General features: G+C 47.9%; 1 protein-coding gene across 1 annotated transcript; it reads left to right on the top strand.

The window, feature by feature from the left end:
- Positions 1–1,296: 1,296 nt before the first annotated feature.
- Positions 1,297–2,469, top strand: LOC145794605 (uncharacterized). The gene is made up of 3 exons (XM_082877023.1): positions 1,297–1,614; positions 1,700–1,798; positions 2,007–2,469. The coding sequence occupies exons 1-3, from the start codon at positions 1,324–1,326 to the stop codon at positions 2,409–2,411; spliced, it is 795 nt and encodes a 264-aa protein (XP_082733149.1). The 5' UTR covers positions 1,297–1,323; the 3' UTR covers positions 2,412–2,469.
- The last annotated feature ends 16,295 nt before the right edge of the window (positions 2,470–18,764 follow it).

Here is an 18,764-nt window from a genome sequence, read left to right as displayed (position 1 = left end):
GGGTATGGTTCCACCATCGCGCGGGACTGGTATGCCGAGCTCCCGGAGGCCGTCCGATATTTGGTAGATTTGGCAGGATTCGGGCCCTTCTGCGTCGGGTTGTCGCGTTGTCCTGCCAGGAGGACTCTGATGGCGGCCCTGGTAGAGAGATGGTGGGACACCACCAATTCCTTTCATTTCTCTGCTACCGGGGATATGACCATGACCCCTTTTGACTTCGCTGTATTGACGGGCTTAGACGTCGGAGGTTGGTCCATCCCCTACGATGAGGATATGGGCGAGTGGGAGGCCGTCTGGATGTATCTGTTGGGGGCTCGCCCGCCTGTTGATAGGGTTTCAGGGAGAGTCCGATACACTTGGTTCTCTTCCCATTTCCGGCGGGCGGAGATGGTGCCTGAGACTCCCGAGGAGACGGAGCAGTATGCCCGTGGTTTCCTGATATTCCTCTTCGGGACTACCCTGTTCGCCGACAGAGGGAACACCGTTGGGCTATACCTGCTGAGCGCTCTAGTCGACCTATCACAGGTCCATCGATATGATTGGGGTGGCGCCGACCTGGCTACCCTTTACTTTTATATGAGCGCGACCTCTCGCGGGCGGGGCGACTTACTTGGCGGCTACTGGAGAGCCTGGGAGGTACTTTTCTGTCCCCTTTGATTTACATTTCTGCTTTTCGTTACTTGTACATTGCACACACAGCGCACTTTTGCAGTCTGTATTTTGCTCTCAGCATTTCGTGCTTACATTCTGCATTGCTTTTCTCAGTTATGGGTCTATGTATACTTCCCATCATTAGCCCCAGAGCTGGAGGTGGTAGGGATTCCCATGACCCCGTATTCATTGATATTCGAGGGCCCGCACCGGCCGAGACCTCGAGAGACCCTCCTTCGCCTGCGACAGTACTTCGACACTGTACGACATTCAGAGGTACCTCAGAACTTTCAGTTCCTTTCATTCTCATCTTTGATTTGCTTTGTATATTCTCGATTTCTGATTGGTTTATGCATTTATCATCCGCAGATTACATGGCAGCCCTGGGTGTCCCTGGGTGACGACCTCCGACTTCAGTATACCGGAGCGTCGGGCATTTCCCAGTATAGGGTCCTGCTTGAAGGGCCGGTTGGTAGGGTATGGTTCCTGGGGGAGCGCTTTCTGCGCCAGGTATGGGGGTATCTTTCTCAGGATATTCCCGCAGTACCCCCAGCCAGTATGCGGACTGCTGACAGGCTCTCTTACTCAGAGGTAGTCGGCGCCATGCTGGGCAGTGATGCTTTATTACATGTTGAGGAGGGGGACTACGCCACTTACCGTCACATATATTTGATGCCTCCATTGACGGAAGCTCGTATCCCGATGATGAGGCATGCCGGTATGTCATCCTCGGACCAGGCTCGGGCTCGGGCTGCAGACGCCCCTTCTACTAGCAGGGCTGGTACATCTAGAGGTGGGAGTAGACCGGTTCCTCCGGCTCCGTCGGTTCATCCTCATCCCGGATGGCCAGATATGCCTACTGAGTTGATGGTATGGCAGTACGGAGCTAGCTTTCCGACTCCGATTCCACTAGAGCCTCCGATGCCCAGTGATCGATACGCCATTGATCCGGACTCACCGCCGGTATGCTCCATTTTTTTTTTTCATTCATCATTCGGATGTTTAGATACTCTTCTGTTCACTGATGATTATGAGCTCATTTTTGCAGCCATCGCGAGGGTACATGGAGGAGGTGGTTGGACTGGTGGCCACACTCGAGGGCATGGTCCTGCGGAGGGAGGCACAGTTGTCTGTCGCGGGCATTCAGGTACCCTTCAGTTTTCTGGCATTTATCATACTTCTGATGACATGCTGATTTCTACTGCATCGATAGACTGTTTGTGTAGAGCACATCTGACACACACCCCACTTGTACACTATATTAACATGCACCCACTTTACGTATCCTTTGCTTGCATCTGCATCTGATGTATATATTTGGACTGATGTATTTGAATTGAACTCTTTGTTTTCAGATGCCTTCATGGTCCGGTCAGCCGCAGACCAGGCCACCTGGGCCTCATTGGGGAGCTGGGCCATCTGGGCCTTTTCAGGGAGCGGGGCCATCTCGGCCTTCCCAAGGATCCGGGTCATCTAGACCTTTTCGAGGAGCTCGAGGAGGGCCCGTCCGCAGACGCAGGGCTCACGTTGTGGAGGTGGAGCCTGATGAGGAGGAGGAGGATGCTGAGGAGGAGGAGGAGGCTACCGACCGTCAGTCAGAGACATCTGCTGAGGAGGGGGGCTCCGGTTTTGGCTCGGGGAATAGAGGCGAGGCTGAGGGGAATCCTGAGGATGACAGCTCTGACTCAGATGATGGTGTGGAGATTGTCCCGCAGAAGAGGATGAGGAGTGCTTCTCGTTCCCGTTCCCGAGGACTTTGATGCTGCTATTTCCTGCTTTATTTTTCTTTTTGCTAGTAGTTCGTAGCACTTTGCACATTGTTAGGCAGCTTTATTTTTTGTAAAACTTGTACCTTTGTTGTAAAGCATGATGAAATGAAATAGCTTTTGAAAAAGTGTTTGTATTTTAAACTTTTAGCATCGTATCGCATCATTTTATTTCGCACAAAAATGAAATTGAATGGAAATGCGCATTGTGTAATCACCAAGTCAGGTAGTGAACCGACGCAACAAACTAAGCAACTTAACTTACTAAGATATAACAGAATCTTTAGCAAGTTTACAACTCGATAAACAAAATGCAACAACGCAAATAAACAAGACTTTAACAAAAATTGCTTAAACAGAGAGCAATGACTCAAAAACACGAAACACGTCCGCTCGACAAACAACTCGATAAGCAAAACAACAACTCGATACACAAAACTCAACAACAATAAAGTGTACTTCTGACGATCTGGGCCTCGGACGCATCCGAAACGGAGGGAGATAAAGGCCTTTGACTTTCCCGTTGCATGGAAATGCTTGGAACTTTCCCTCGAAGAGTAAAACAAGGCCAAGGAGATACACTGCAGCATTGCCAGCCATCCCTGGGAGCCGGCCGGCCATTTTTGTGGGGAGAGACAGCTGACCGGCCATTTCTGCAAAAAGTAAATGGCTGGCCAGCCAGAAAAGGTGGCTAGCCGGCCATTCAGTCCTGCAGCCACCAGATTTTTGACACGTGTCCCCGTGAATAGTGTCTTTCCTTCTATAAAAGCCTCAACTTCGGGAACATTCATTTCATCTTAGTTTTAGACAAAGATGGAGGCATTTCTCGCAGAAAATCTCATATCTTGGATCTCTTCTCTAGATGGCTCGGAAAAGCTGAATTTCCGGGGTTTCGGCCTGAATGCACTATTCACGCTGAGCCGTACTCCGCTACAGCTTCCTTTTCTCCATGCCGCGGCAAGGTTCTGGAATCCAGTGACGCATGTTTTCAGCTTTGGCGGCCAAGAGATGTGTCCGACTTTCGAAGATTTTCAGGTTTTGATGGAATCTGAATGCTCTGAAGTAATCTTGCCGCAGCTCCGTTTTGGTCACGCTCAGGCTTTAGGACGGATGTGTGGGCTCACGGCGCATGATGCTCGATCTTTGATCTGCAGTGGGGAACTAGACATCCTCGGCTTGATCCATCATTTTTCTGACGCTGGTGACCGCAGCAACCATTATTGGCAGGGTTTCCGGCAACACGCCCTCTGCTTGTGTATGTTGTCCCACTTTCTGCTTTCCTCGGGCTTCGGCGGGGCTAGCATTCGCTTAATTGAAGTCGCCCAAGGTTTGAGGGAAGGAAAGAGCTGTATTGCCATGACCTTGGCCGAGACACTGATGGGCTTAGATTCTGTCTATCGCCGGGAGGCGACCAGGTTTGCTGGGAGTCCACTGCTACTGCAGGTAATGTTTCCCACCCGACCTCACGTATATATTTGCTCACATCACTCGACCCTCAGGCTCGGTTTTTCTCACAAAACCCTTGTCTCGCTTTTCTCTCATCGTACATCTCTCTGTTCTTTATTCTCTCATTTTCCATCCCTCCCCTAGGTATGGTTGATGGACAAGTTGCAGGTTGTGGACTCTTGCCCACCTATTCAGCTCGAGGCTACTTCTTTCGGCCGCGTCTAGTCAATGCTCTTGACGAAAGGTGGTGGTTCGATTGGATGTGCAATTTGCCCGCAGACGGCATTGCTTGGCGTTGTCCTTGGCTCAACCTCCCGGCAATGAGCTATAGTATGTCCTGGCTAATTGGGATCCAATTGATTGGTCTAACCCACTGCGTATTCTATTTTCCGTTCCGGTTCTTGCGTCAGTTTGGTCATGATCAGACTTGTCCACCGGAGGGGATTGAGTACCCAGCCGCTTTCCCGATCCGGGGTGCACACCTTGCCCTATATGTCACGGCATGGAGGACTAGAGAGCTCCTGGCCCCTGCTTCAACTTTCAGTTGCACTTTGTCTGATGAGTGCGTGGACTGGCTCAATGAGGAGGCACAGGTCGGGCCTAGCTTGGCATCAGATGCTCCGTCCAGCTCTGGGAGGGGACGCAGAGATACTTGATTCAACTATGCCCCAAATTTATTGCTTATTTAGTATTTTCAAGTTTTCTTTATGAATGTACTACAAAGCAACCTCGATTGTAATGCAAGAGCATGAGAACTCTATTTTGAAATCAATGAAATTGAAAGTTGTGGTACTAAAAATTTTCCGTTTTGGTCCAAAAATGGTCCTAGTCGTAAAAAGATTGATTTGAACAAAGTCAACTTTTATTAAAACTTTTCAAAATTATTTTCGATGTGGATCAGAACTGGACACGCCGAAAATTTGTCATTGAAATGTACAACCCCAGATCCCTGCAACTGGAAAGTTGCCCCTAGTCTGAAGAACAATGCGGCACTCCACGGCAACGGAAAGTTGCCCCTAGTCTGAGTAACTTTGCACCGTCGCGGCAACGGAAAGTTGCCCCTAGTTTGAACAGCACTGTACCGGAGATCACGATAAATGCTGATGGATAAAGATGACTGAGATGATCAAAGTGGACAGAGTTGATCGGGGAAAAGTTTATGGCTGAACTTCAAGGCGAAGTTGCCTACGTATCCCAACGATGGGAATCAAGCCTTACGTAGTTCAGGCTCAGGTTCACTCGAGTATTTTCACTCTCCTTTTGCGCTCTAACTTTTGCCAAGGCCGCCCTTTGCGGGTTTTCAACCTTGCGAGCTCAGTTTTTATATTTTCTAATTTTTTGTGCTCTGACTTTTGCCTAGGTCGCCCTTTCGGGTTTTCGGCCTAGCGAGCCTCTCAAGGATAGTATTTCTTCAACTTGTCCATATTGATCGGTTGTGAGAACTCCAAGCCATCTAGATCCATCAGAACCACAGCTCCACCTGACCAGATAGCTTTGATGATGTAAGGACCAGTCCAATTAGGTTTGAACTTGCCCCTTGGGTCGTGGATGGGAGCTCGGTTGTCTTTGAGCACCAAATCTCCTTCTTTCAGATTCCTAGACTTAACCTTCTTGTTGAAAGCCCGGGCAATTCTTCGTTGATAACCTTGGATGTGGTACAGTGCTTTCAGTCTTCTTTCATCAAAGAGCATGAGTTCTTCGAATCTGCTTTGCTGCCAATCTGCTTCGGCTATCTGGCATTCAGCCAATACTCGTAACGACGGAACCTCAATCTCAATGGGTAGAACAGCCTCCATTCCATAGACCAATGAATATGGAGTTGCTCCAGTAGAAGTTCTGATTGAAGTCCTGTAGCCCCACAGAGCAAATGGCAGCTTGTCTGGCCAATCCCGATAGGTTCCCACCATCTTCGGCAGTATATGCTTGATATTCTTGTTGGCGGCCTCAACTGCTCCATTGGTCTGCGGCCGATATGTAGATGACTTATGGAAAGCCACATTGTATCTCTCCAACAAGTCTATCACTTCTTTCTTAAAGTGGGAACCATTATCTGAAATTATCTCGTTTGGCACCCCGTAGCGACAGATGATGTTGTTCCTGATGAACTTTGCGACATGTGACGCTTTCAACACTGCGTATGATTGGGCCTCGACCCACTTTGTGAAATAATCTATCGCTACCAGGATAAACTCATGCCCGTTTGACCCCTTCGGGGTAACAGCTCCGATCACATCAATTCCCCAGACCGAAAAAGGCCATGGAGAAGTCATGTTGTATAGTTTTGACGGCGGGATGTTCATGCGGTTTGCATGAATTTGACACTTGTGGCATCGCCGAACAAAGCTAATACAATCCTCCTCCATGGTTGACCAGTAGTAGCCCTGTCTGAGGATCTTTCTGGCCAGCATTACTCCATTCATGTGTGCACCACACTCCCCCCCATGGATGGCTTCCATCAGGCGTCTTGACTCTTCAGCTTCTACACAGAGCTTATGCATTCCCAGATGACCCCTTTTGTACAGCTTTCCCCCGCAGATAACGAACTAAGCAGCCATTCTTCTGACAGCCCTCTTATCTTTGGCATTTGCCCCTAGTGGATATGTCTCCTTTTCCAAGAAGTTCCAGATGTCGTAATACCAGGGGTTGCCGTCTTGAACTTCATCTATGGCGGAAATCGACTCGTATGCTGGCACGAACTTCTGATCAATAATGACTGGACGCATCCGGACTCCGGACGGAATGTCTATCATAGAAGATAGAGTTGCTAATGAATCTACAAACCTGTTGTTCTCTCTTACGAGGTGGGTGAAATTTAGCTTCTCAAACCGAGGAATTAGCAGATCCAAAGTTTGGTGGTAGATTATCATCCTTTCCTCCTTGACTTTCCAATCTCCTTTTGCTTGAGACACAACAAGGTTCGAGTCCCCAATGACGTCCACTCGTCTTGTCCCTAGTTCCAGGGCTGCTTCCAGGCCAGCAATACATGCCTCATACTCTGCTTCATTGTTGGAAACTTTGAAACGGAGCTTGAATGCTAAAGGGATACGAGAATCGTCAGGCGCTATCAGCAACACCCCTATCCCATACCCATACTGGTTTGACGCTCCGTCAAAGTACATCGTCCAAGTTTCATCTTCGACGTGTAGAATAGCTTCATCTGGGAATAGATACTCATTCGCTTCATCTCCCTCAACCGGGTGGTCGGCAAGGAACTCCGCTACTGCTCTGCCTTTTACTGACTTGCGCGTTATATACTTCAAATCAAATTCGGAGAGCAACAGCAGCCATCGAGCTAGCCTACCCGTAAGTGCTGGTTTCTCGAAGAGATATTTGATGGGATCCAAACGCGAAACCAACATTACAGAGTGGGCTAACAAGTAGTGCCGCAGCTTCCTGGTTGCCCATACCAAGGCCAAACAAGCCTTCTCCAGCGGTGTATAGCGGGTCTCGTAACCCAGCATCTTTTTGCTCAGATAGTATATGGCCCTTTCCACTTTGTCTTCTGACTCCTGCGCGAGCATGCAGCCCATGGTAGTCTCAGTTACCGAAAGGTACAGTATCAACGGCCTCCCCGGCTCTGGCGGTGACAACACAGGTGGGTTCTGTAGATACTCTTTGATCTGCTCAAAAGCTGCTTGACATCGGCCGTCCCACTGGAATTTCTTTCCTTTCTTCAGGAGGCCAAAAAGTGGTTCACAAGTCAAGGTTAATTTAGAAATAAACCGTCTTATGAATTGCACTTTACCCAGAAAGCCTCGCACCTCCTTTTCAGTCCTCGGTGGTGGCATTTCTAAGATGGCCTTGATTTTGGAAGGGTCGACCTCGATGCCCCTTTGTGTGATCAGAAACCCTAGCATCTTCCCTGCTGTAACACCAAACGTGCATTTCTGGGGATTCAGTCGCAGCCGAAACTCTTTGATCCTTTGAAAGAATTTTTGTAAGGCGGTGTAGTGGCCCTCTCTATCTTTGGACTTGACAATCATGTCGTCCACGTACACCTCGACCTCTTTATGGATCATATCATGCAATATTGTAGTTGCTGCCCGTTGATACGTAGCTCCAGCATTTTTCAACCCGAATGGCATCACTCTATAACAATATGTACCCCACGGGGTAGTGAACGCAGTCTTCTCCCGGTCTTCGGGTGCCATTACTATCTGATTATAGCCTGAGAAACCATCCATAAATGAAAGCAAAGCGTGTCCTGCCGTGAAATCCACCAATTCATCGATGTGCGGCAAGGGAAAGTCATCCTTCGAACTGGCCCTGTTCAAATCTCTGAAGTCTACACAGACCCGAATTCTGCCGTCCTTCTTTGGCACCGGAACTATGTTGGCCAACCAAGTTGGATATTCATATACCAGCAGGAACCCTGCGTCAATTTGCTTGGTGACCTCTTCCTTAATTTTGAGAGCCCAGTCCGGGCGAATCCTTCTGAGTTTCTGTTTGACAGGACGGGCCTCGGGGTCAAGAGGGATCCGGTGCTGTACAATCTCAGGATCGATTCCAGGCATGTCTTCGTAGGACCACGCGAAAACATCTTTGAAATCTTTTAATAAAGCAACTAAGCGCTCGCGCTCCTCTGAAGACAACGTGGACCCGATCTGGACCAGCCGCGGGTCCTTCTCAGTACCAACATTCACAGTAGTGATTTCATCCATTAAAGGTTTAACAAATCTTTCCTGCTCTTGATCAATTAATCGTTGCAAAACTGGGGGAATTTCTTCCTCGCTGTTTTCATCAAAATTTTGAAAATCCTGATTTAAGCAATAAATCAAAGGCACAGAAAAATACTCGGAAACCACATCCACATCATTCTCATTAAATACTTCCAAGCCGTCAGATTCCTCTGTTACAACAGACTCAAAAGAAAATGAAAAAGACGACCTAGACAGGACTGTGGCATCCGGGTTATCACCCCCATGAATACCGGACTCAGACTCAGTCGAGCTGGAATCTGATTCTGACGCACAAGATTCGGTAGAATCAGATTCCGGCTCACTACCTGACCCGGAACTGCTAGATAAAAAGCCTTCTTCATATTGCCAGATGAGAGAAGGTGCGATAGATGCATCCAAGATCGGCGCTGGAAAGCCCGCAGCTATTTCATCTCCAATCGCAGAAACCGAAGAGTTATCCCCCAAGCACTCTTGGCCGATCGGAGGATCTGATAGTAGACTCGCCAGTGCTACCCCCATTTCAAGCTCTGTGCTCTCAAGATCCACTGCTTCACATTGCTCAACCCTAGTTGGTGGGTCTGTCTGCGCTTCGGCAAAGTCATCCCCATATAATTGTAAGTCGAAGAAGATTTCAAATCCAGGCACGCGCGTCCCCTCCGCGTTTAGCCATGGCTCCGGGAAGCCGCAGAATGGAAAATCTTCCCCCTCCCGGACGAAGCGTCCGTTTAGGGTACCCCAGATGGGCCTGTGCATTAAATCAAATAGCTTCCCGGCCTTCTTTGCCCTGGCCCTTCCGGCCATTTCTTTTCCTTTCCTCACCCAATCTTCCTTGGTGGGCAGATAACCCAGTCCAAAGGCGTGAGGGTTGTGTGGCACTTCGGCCAACACTGAGACGCCCTTCCGGCCGCTTCTCCCTAATCCCATCCCAGGGGTATGCTTTAGCTTGTTCATGAGGTATATGGATTGTGCACTAACATACATGCCCTTATTCACAGCCATGACATTCTGCACCACTTGAGCCTCGGCCAAAGTGAACCCCGACAAAAACACATCCTCCGTGCCGTATCAATCTCCAAGACAGGTGTAGACACCTCCGGCGGCGGATGGATTGATGAATTCCCAAAAACTATCGCTACCCCTTTCCCGTGGGGGTACTTTAGCATCTGATGTAGAGTGGAAGAGACTGCTTTGACCTGGTGCAACCACGGTCGCCCCAAAAGTAGGTTAAAGGTTGCAGGAACGTCCAAGATATGAAATTCAATGCTGTGTTGTCCTGGACCAACCTTGGTTTGAATTTTAACAGTCCCCATCACTTCTCTGCTGGTATTGTCATATGCTCTGATCACTTGGGTGGTTGGGACGAAGTCCACGGGTTTCAACCCGATTGCATATGCCGTTCTGGTTGGGCAGACATTAATTGCAGACCCGGTATCAACAAGTACCACCGGTATCCACTTATCTCTACATTCCACAGAAATATAGAGAGGTTTGTTATGACTTGTGCCCTCAGGTGGTAGCTCCTTGTCCGAAAAGGTTAATGCCGGGGAACCTCCTCCCGGAAAAACCAGTCCAACCAGCTGTTCAGGCGTGGTGTCTATGGAGAGTTTGGACTTGTCCATAGCAGATAGAACAGCCTCTCTGTGTACTCGTGATGCCATTAGCAGTCCCCAGATGGAGATGTCTGCTTGTATTTTCTTTAACTATTTCAGCACAGCTTCATCTTCAATCTGCTTCTCCTTCTGTCTCTCCGCTTCTCTATCCTTCCCGGATGCCTCGGGTTGGTCCAGGTGTGGGGGTTTGAAGTACCGCCCACTTCTTGTCATATGATCCACTTCATCAAGATACCAAGTATCATCCGGCTGGTTATTCCCCCAGTCTTCATCCGTGTGGGCAAGACACAAGTCGTCATCTTCCCACCACATTCCACTGGTAGCCAACAGACACCTGTCTGGCTCTGGTCCACTCGCACTCTCAGTGCTCTCTGTCCATATGCTCGCAGCATTGTCTGTCTTCGTGCACACAGCACTTTCAGTCCCCTTAGAGCCCTTCGCCTTCCTGGCTCTCTCAGTAGCCTCAAACTTTTCTTGTTCCAGCTGCGTCAGTACAGCTGTTTGTTCAACAGTTCCCATATCTATGATGCCCATGTCTTGAGCGGAATTCTTAACACCGGCGCTCTCCGGCGGTTCAACTTGGCTTTCGGCCATTCCGGCCACAACTGATATTTCCGCCCCTGCCGGGCTCTGTTCTGGTTGGGCTTCCCCCACTGCATCCGGTTAATCTTCGAGCCATCCCGTGGCCTCCTCTGATCCCTCATAATCATACCAGTTAATCGACGCATCCCCCAGTTCCTGGTCCTCGAGAAATTGCAAGTTAGCAAAGTCCTCCTCTACGGCTGTCAGCTCATCTGCCCATAGCCCAGATCCATCCCCCCGGATCATGCATAGTTCTCCTGTCTCTGGCAATTCTACACTTAGCCCAATTCGGCTCGTTGATAGGATGTGCTTGCTTGGATCATAGGCTCCCCCAGCAAAATTCTGCCCAGTCCCAGATTCAACAATCTCATTTTCTCCCAAAATCTGCCCTGCCCTGTCTTCGACGGTCACCACCATCGGTTCTGGTTAGGTTTTGGAGATGTCCACCATGCACAAGAAATCAGTGCAATCGGGGAGGAGCACCTCTGGCTTGGGTAGGTGGGTGGGAGTAATATAGATGCTAGGATCATAAGATGCGACCCCAGTCTGGATAAAGTTAATTCTTTTGGGAGGAGGAGCTTGGTTATGTGGTGGGAGAGGGTTGGTGGTGACATTGGGTTTATCGGGGGGTGCGATCACCTGTTTGTCAATAAGATCCTGGATCTCATGACGCAATCTGTAACAACGGTCGGTGTCATGACCGTGTTGTTGGTGGTACGCACAGTATTTTGACGGGTCGTAAGAGGGGGGGAGTGGATTCGGTAATGGCTTTGGTTCCAGGGGTTTTAAATGATTTTTTCTGATCAATATTCCCATAACCTTGGTCAGAGGCATATATAGTGGGGTAAAGGTTCTTTGGCCTCGCGGTTGGAATCTGTTGGTGGCTTGTGTGTTGCTTCCGGACGCGCCGGAGAAGGGTGTGGCAGTCATGGGCCTTGGAGGGGGAGGGGGAGTGGTGGTGACCATACTAACTTCCGAGGCTCTCGTATTTGCATCGCCACTCGGGCCCGCATTGTTGTTACGGTTGAAGGTCCTCCTCGGTTGTTCTCTATCGTGGTCAAACAGACCTTGTTTCATTGCGTCTTCGATTTGCACCCCTATATCATGTAAATCTGCGAAAGTAGGGAAGGGGACTACAATCATTCTCAGCATCAGTTTTGGGTGGAGATTGCGCACAATCATCCGGATTTGATCTTTGTCTGTGGGCCTTAAAGTCATCGTTGACGCCTTTGCCCTCCATCGGATCACAAAGTCCGAGAAAGATTCCTTGGGCTCTTGCCTTGTCGTTTCAAGATCACGGGTTGTGATCTCGATCTGAGTGTTGTACGAATATTGCGTGACAAAGGCCTCAGCCATTTCATCCCAATTCTTTTTCACTTCATCTTGTAATCTTGCGTACCAATGGGAGGCCACACCCGACAGGGTTCGGCCGAATAGTGAGAGCTTCTGTGGTCGTGTTAGGCCCATTGGCCGCAAGACATCTGCAAATAATCGGATATGGACCATGGGGTCGCCGGTTCCGTCAAAGCGGTCGATTTGTGGCATTTTGAACCTATCGGGGAGTGTTACGGCCTCCTCGGTATATCCATCTCCTATATCCGGCATAGCCTTGACCCCTTGGGATTTCTTAAAGAGCTTCTCCAGTTTGTTGAATTTCAGAGCTGTATGATCAACCTCGACCTCGAATGGAGAGTCCGGGTGATTGGATGTATGGACCTTGGACAGTTGTGGTGGAAGCGGGGGCGGAGCTGGCCCCGTTGGAAGGTTCGTGTCCTCTTGTAAATTTTGGACATGCGGCAGAGTATTCTGGGCATTTGGTGGGGCGTTCTGAACAGTAGGTGCCTGCTCAGGTAACGGAGCCCCTGTCGGAGGAGGAATTTGTTGTGAAGCAGACGCTGTATTCTGTTGTTGCAGCCTGGTGATTAGTTCGGCCTGTTGGGCCATGATCGCGGCCTGCTGTTTGGAAAACTCCGATTGACGGGTGGCATCATCATGCATCTGTCTCACAGCATACAAGTGAACATCACTCCGCTCATGTGTTGTAGACGTCCCCCGAACGCCCCGGGAGGGTTAGCTCCCATTCTGTTCATTTGGGGTCACTACAGCTCGGACTCTTAAATGTCACGGTTCCTAATCTAAACCAAAGAGTCCAAATCGGGCAAATCATTTTGAGAAACTGATTTTTTGAAAAAGTAGTGCCAAATATGGACTGCTTTGTCAGATACAGAGTCGCCACCTAAATATTTTATTTTGGGAAATTTAGGAAACCCTGACTCGGTGCCAAAAGGCCACGTGTCCGTCATCACCAAAGTTGCCTCGGCTCGGGAACTTGGGTACGATTGGGGAAGGTCACTTCGTGAGCACCCCCGCTCGCCCGGTCATAGACCGGCCTCTACTAACCATGATATCAATTTTTGAAAACATTGTGAGTTCTTATTCCGGTTATTAGCCTAGGTTACTATGTGATGCTCACAGCATACAAGTATAGACTGGATCGCCTGAATTGGAATGAAACGTTTCATGCTTGTTTTTTTTTAAAGTGGTTTGCTACCCGCAGGTAGGCTTTAAAACATTTGATGATTTATTCCAATTCAGATAACCCAACCTTCATCCACAGGCATTCAGGCAGGTATATCAGATAAGCACATAGCCTCATGGTAAGCATACTATTCATGGCAGCACTCACACGCATGCAAGGATGCTAAAGCATAAAGCTTACCAAGTACTCCAAGCCAAAATAAAAACTCATTAGAAATCATGCATGATCCTAATTATACAGAAATACCTAATGCAACACATACAAAATTCAATTATGGCAGGCTCGGCTATTCTAAGATGGCATATGGAATGCTACAGCTAACATGTATTCAACTTTGAAAATTGAAAGCACAATGCAGTTAGTATGATGCGCCGAGCCCGGTGCATGCAAAACTGATGAATGAATGCAAACATGCTGTCATACTGTATGCTAATTTAAATATGCCCTAATCTAACCATCAAAAGCGGATAAATAAAAGGGAGAAAGACGTGGGGTTGGAAGACATACATCACACTCACGCACACTTATTACAGTTGTGCCCTCACTCGGAGGGTCCGAATAAATAATACAGTCCAAATATTACAGAATCCTAATTAATTAATGAATTAACTAAGAAAGCAAATAAAACTGGCGTGCAAGCCAGGGACTGCCTTGCTTCTGATGGATGATGCATGTCCGGATTGTCTTGCGCGGAAATCCACCGAATGCCCCAATTAGCCTCTGTTTGCATCTGTTCTTGAAATGCGTGCCAAGCCCAAAAAGTTACTGATTCCTGATTTTGCTACAACAGAGAGCAGGAAAGGGGCATAGCAATGTATTTGCACAGATATATGCATGTCTCGATCCTCGTGCCACCAATCACGCATACCGAGGCATGATGGCCGAGGAGTCGAAATGCACAACTCAATATAGGATGAATGCACATGAAACTACAGCTAAAACCTAACTCCATCATGGATAATCCGGAGTGTCGGTGACTGGGGAATTGAGACACATTCCGTCACTCGGAGTACGAAATGTACCTCGTTTCCCGTGTCCGGGCTAACTCCTATCCCGAACACGATGCAATATGCATGATATGCATTGAAAGGCAACTAAGATACAATCCTAACATATACAATGTTATGGAAATGAAATGCCTCGAAATGCGTGCACACGGGCACGCAAACCTAGATGCCTCGAAATGCGTGTACACAGGCACGCAAACCGAGGCAATGGAAAAATGCTATGAAAATGAGGTGCCTCGAAATGCGTGCGCACAGGCACTCAAACCGAGGCAATGATAAAATGCTATGAAAATGAGGTGCCTCGAAATGCGTGCGCACAGGCACGCAAACCGAGGCAATGATAAAATGCTATGAAAATGAGGTGCCTCGAATGCGTGCACACGGGCACGCAAACCGAGGCAATGGAAAAATGCTATGAAAATGAGATGCCTTGAAATGCGTGCACACGGGCACGCAAATCGAGGCAATGGTAAAATGCAATGAAAATGAGATGCCTCGAAATGCGTGCACACAGGCACGCAAACTGAGGCAATGGTAAATGCAATGAAAATGAGATGCCTTGAAATGCGTGCACACGGGCACGCAAACCGAGGCAATGAAAAAAACTACTATGAAAATGAGATGCCTCGAAATGCGTGCACACGGGCACGCAAACTGAGGCAATGGTAAATGCAATGAAAATGAGATGCCTTGAAATGTGTGCACACGGGCACGCAAACCGAGGCAATGAAAAAAAATGCTATGCAAATGAGGCACCTCGAAATGCGTGCACACGGGCACGCAAACCGAGGCAATGATAGAATGTGATGCAATGATATGGAAACATGATATGGGCTTATACCAACATGAGTGAGCCTCAGCCACACTCACATAGGATGCCGGCGGATAAAAAAGAAGTGCCTCGAAATGCCCGCACACGGGCACGCAAACCGAGGCGGTGACAAAATGCAATGTAATGACATGGAAATGAGATATGGGCTTATACCAACATGAGTGAGCCTCTGTCACACTCACATAGGATGCCGTCGGATAAAAATGAAGTGTCTCGAAATGCGCGCACACGGGCACGCAAACCGAGGCAGTGACAAAATGCAATGTAATGACATGGAAATGAGATATGGGCTTATACCAACATGAGTGAGCCTCAGCCACACTCACATAGGATGCCGTCGGATAAAAATGAAGTGCCTCGAAATGCGCGCACACGGGCACGCAAACCGAGGCGGTGATAAAATGCAATGTAATGACATGGAAATGATAGCAATCATCCTAATGGAATTCCAGCAATAAAATATGGGGGGAAAACAGTCCCGAAATGAACCGAAATGATACCAAATGCAAGGAATTGTCCCGAAATGCAACATTAGGCGCCCGAAATGGCCTATAGCTATGCCAAACATGCGCAATATGGACATGTAATGCAAAGACAGAAGCTAGACAGTCCAAAAAAAGGCACTTTCAGAGTTATAAACATGGCCAAACAGCAAGCATAGGTATGGCAAAAATGGCATGCAAGAATAGGGGCCAAAAGAGGGGTAATGAAGCAAGTGATATAAGAAAAACTCAAACTGAAAAATTTCCTTCTACAACACTGAATAGGGACCAAAAATATGAATATTTACAGTTTATGGAAGCCTTAAAATCAGTATACAAACATGTTAAAAGTGTGATGCAAAATTAGGCTCAAAAGTGGCTACAACATGAAGTATACAAAATAATCACCAAACAGCCAAAGACCCTTAACAAAATATGTAGAATGGACCAAAATAAGCACTTTTCCAGAACTGTAAAATGGCCAAAAACAAAAGCATGGTAGGCTAACTAAACATGCAAGAATGGGGAATAAAAGAAGGATATAACATGAAGTAACCTATGGAGGTCTCAAACCATGAAAAGACCTAAATGAAAAATGAAGTATGGACCAAAATAAGCACTTTTTCAGAACTGTAAAATGGCCAAAAACAAAAGCATGGTAGGCTGCCATTGCATGCAAAAATGGGGAAGAAAAGAGGAGTATAAAGGTAGATACAACATGGAAGTCCCAAATGGTGTTGAGCCCTTCTTCAATGTTGAAGAGGGGCTCAAAATAAGCCCAATATCAGTTTAAAACATGCTCGAAAATAAATTTCTCATGGGTCAAAAATAGCATGCAAAACTATGACATACAAGAGGGTCAATGAAGCAAGTGTGTCATGGAGGGCTCAAACAGGGTTGAGCCCTTAATGAAAAGTGAAGATGAGCTCAAAAGAGGGCCCTTTTTAGTTAGGGCCGGAGCTTGAAACAAAAAGCAAGTGAGGCTTAGAAATAGATCAAGAAAAAGGGTCAAAAGGGTAAAAGTATTACTTACCCTTGAAGACTCAAACTTTTGTTGCTTCTAGGATGAATTTGCAGCTTCTTTAGCCTTTGAGAAACCTTCCTTGTTGCTGGAAATGAGGTGGTGGTGGTAGAGCTTGGTGGTGTAGAAGGAATGATGGTTAGGGACTAGGGTTTTTCAAAGAATTGAGAAGGATGAAGATGGAGTTGAGTATGGAGACTTGAAGAACAATTTTTCTAACTCTTGTAAGTGAAGCCACCAGCTGGTTAAAAGGGTTCAAAAGGGGGTGTAAAGGTGGGGGGAAAAGGAGAGCAAAATTCCCCCACAAAATATCCCCCGGATAAATATCTTTTCTGGGGGATATTGCCCCATAGCTGTAAAGCGCACAGTGCAAGGAACACGGCCGGCCTCTTACTTTTGTTGCAGGTGGCCGGCCGGCCACACCCCCTAGCCGGCCGGCTAGGGGTCAAAAGGTTCAATCATATTTTCTGGCCGGCCAGCAACTGGTGAGGTACCCCTATGTGTGTACAACACAACCATGTGGTTAAAATTCCAAGAAAGTGGGTCCAAGGGGTTCAACATTGGCTCGGAAAGAGGGGGTCAAAAGGGTCAAGTTGAATTACTGGCCGGCCATGAACTTTTAGGGGCCTCTCATGTGTGTAGATCACAGATATGTGGTTGAAAGTTCAAGAATGTGGGCCCAAGGGGTTCAACATTAGCCCGGAAGAAAGGGGTCAAAAGGGTCAGGTAACCTTAATGGCCGACCACCAACTTTTAGGGGCCTCCCATGTGTGTAGATCACAAATATGTGGTTGAAAGTTGGCAACACTAACCCTAGGGTGTTCAACATTAGCCCGGAAGTTGGAAAAACGGGCGCCGGGAGGCTCCGGAGGAGAGATAACTGGTTGCTGCAACAATTACTAGCCTCCCACCCTTCAGTGACCTCCCTGGTGATAAAACAGAGGTACCTGCCAAAAATGAACGAAAACCGTTGCAAAACGAAAGCTCGGGGACCAAAACACGCAGTTTGGGGTCCCGAAAATGGGCTGTTAAACACCGAAAGTGGTGTTCGGCCACGAAGTGGGTTTCTCAGACCCCAGTGTCCCTCAAAAGGGACTAAATAAGATGTATGCCAAAAACCGGAGCAAAAAGGAGATGGTTAAGCGGTCCCGAACTGAGGCACACGGCCAACGGTCCAGAAAACCGGGAACCGGACTCCGAAATGGGCAAAATGGCCTACGGCCACCAAATGTAGCCTACGGACATTGAGAGATGGTCTACGGGACCTCTCCCTCCCCTCAGGAAAAGAAACAGAGAAAATCGAGTCTGGTTCGCAAACCGAGACAAGGCACAGAAGAAGGTTCGGAAGTCCGGAGGCAGGGCTCACGGCCGCGACTCTGAAACTTCTGAACGAGAACATTATGCAACATCACCAAGCACTCAATCGGTGACGTCTGAGTCTTAAGGTCGGTCAAAAATGGGGTGTCTACATGTGTGCTCTACACTCTCCTCCGTGGATGGCCTCCATCAGGCACTTCGACTCTTCAGCATCAATACATAGTTTATGCATTCCCAGATGGCCCCGTTTGTACAATTTACCCCCACAGATGATAAATTGAGCAGCCATTCGTCGTATCGCCCTCTTGTCTTTAGCATTTGCCCCTGGTGGATAAGCCTCATTTTCTAAGAAGTTCCAAATATCAAAGTACTAGGGGTTCTAATCCTGTACTTCATCTATGGCAGCAATTAGTTCGTAGGCCGACACATACCTCTGTTCAATGATGATCGGACGCATCCGGACTCCCAAAGGGATGTCTATCATAGAAGATAGAGTTGATAAAGCGTCTGCGAACCTGTTGCTCTCTCTTAACAGATGGGTGAAGATTAACTTCTCAAACCTGGGATTTAGAACGTCCAGGGTTTGGTGATAGATTTTCATCCTTTCTTCTTTAACCTTCTAGTCTCCTTTTGCTTGAGATACAACAAGGTTCGAGTCCCCGATGACGTCTAACCTTTTTACCCTTAGTTCCAAGGCAGTTTCCAAGCCAGCGATACAGGCCTCGTACTCTGCTTCATTATTTGATACCTTAAATCAGAGTTTGAAAGCAAAGGGTATGTGGGAATTGTCAGGCGCTATCAACAACACCCCTATCCCATACCCGTATTGATT

This window comes from Camellia sinensis, chromosome 7 (genome assembly GCF_055761805.1).
Source record: "Camellia sinensis isolate YWXY chromosome 7, ASM5576180v1, whole genome shotgun sequence".
Taxonomy (NCBI): Eukaryota; Viridiplantae; Streptophyta; class Magnoliopsida; order Ericales; family Theaceae; genus Camellia; species Camellia sinensis.
The sequence above is the reverse complement of the archived record's forward strand: the minus strand, read 5'-3'. Positions and strand labels throughout refer to the sequence as shown.

What these genes read in the sequence shown, in the direction of transcription:
- LOC145794605 (XM_082877023.1), top strand. Translation starts at nt 1,324, where the DNA reads ATGCCTCCATTGACGGAAGCTCGTATCCCGATGATGAGGCATGCCGGT. An exon ending in TTGATCCGGACTCACCGCCG is followed by an intron (nt 1,615 to 1,699) that starts GTATGCTCCATT and finishes TCATTTTTGCAG; the next exon opens with CCATCGCGAGGGTACATGGA. An exon ending in TGTCTGTCGCGGGCATTCAG is followed by an intron (nt 1,799 to 2,006) that starts GTACCCTTCAGT and finishes CTTTGTTTTCAG; the next exon opens with ATGCCTTCATGGTCCGGTCA.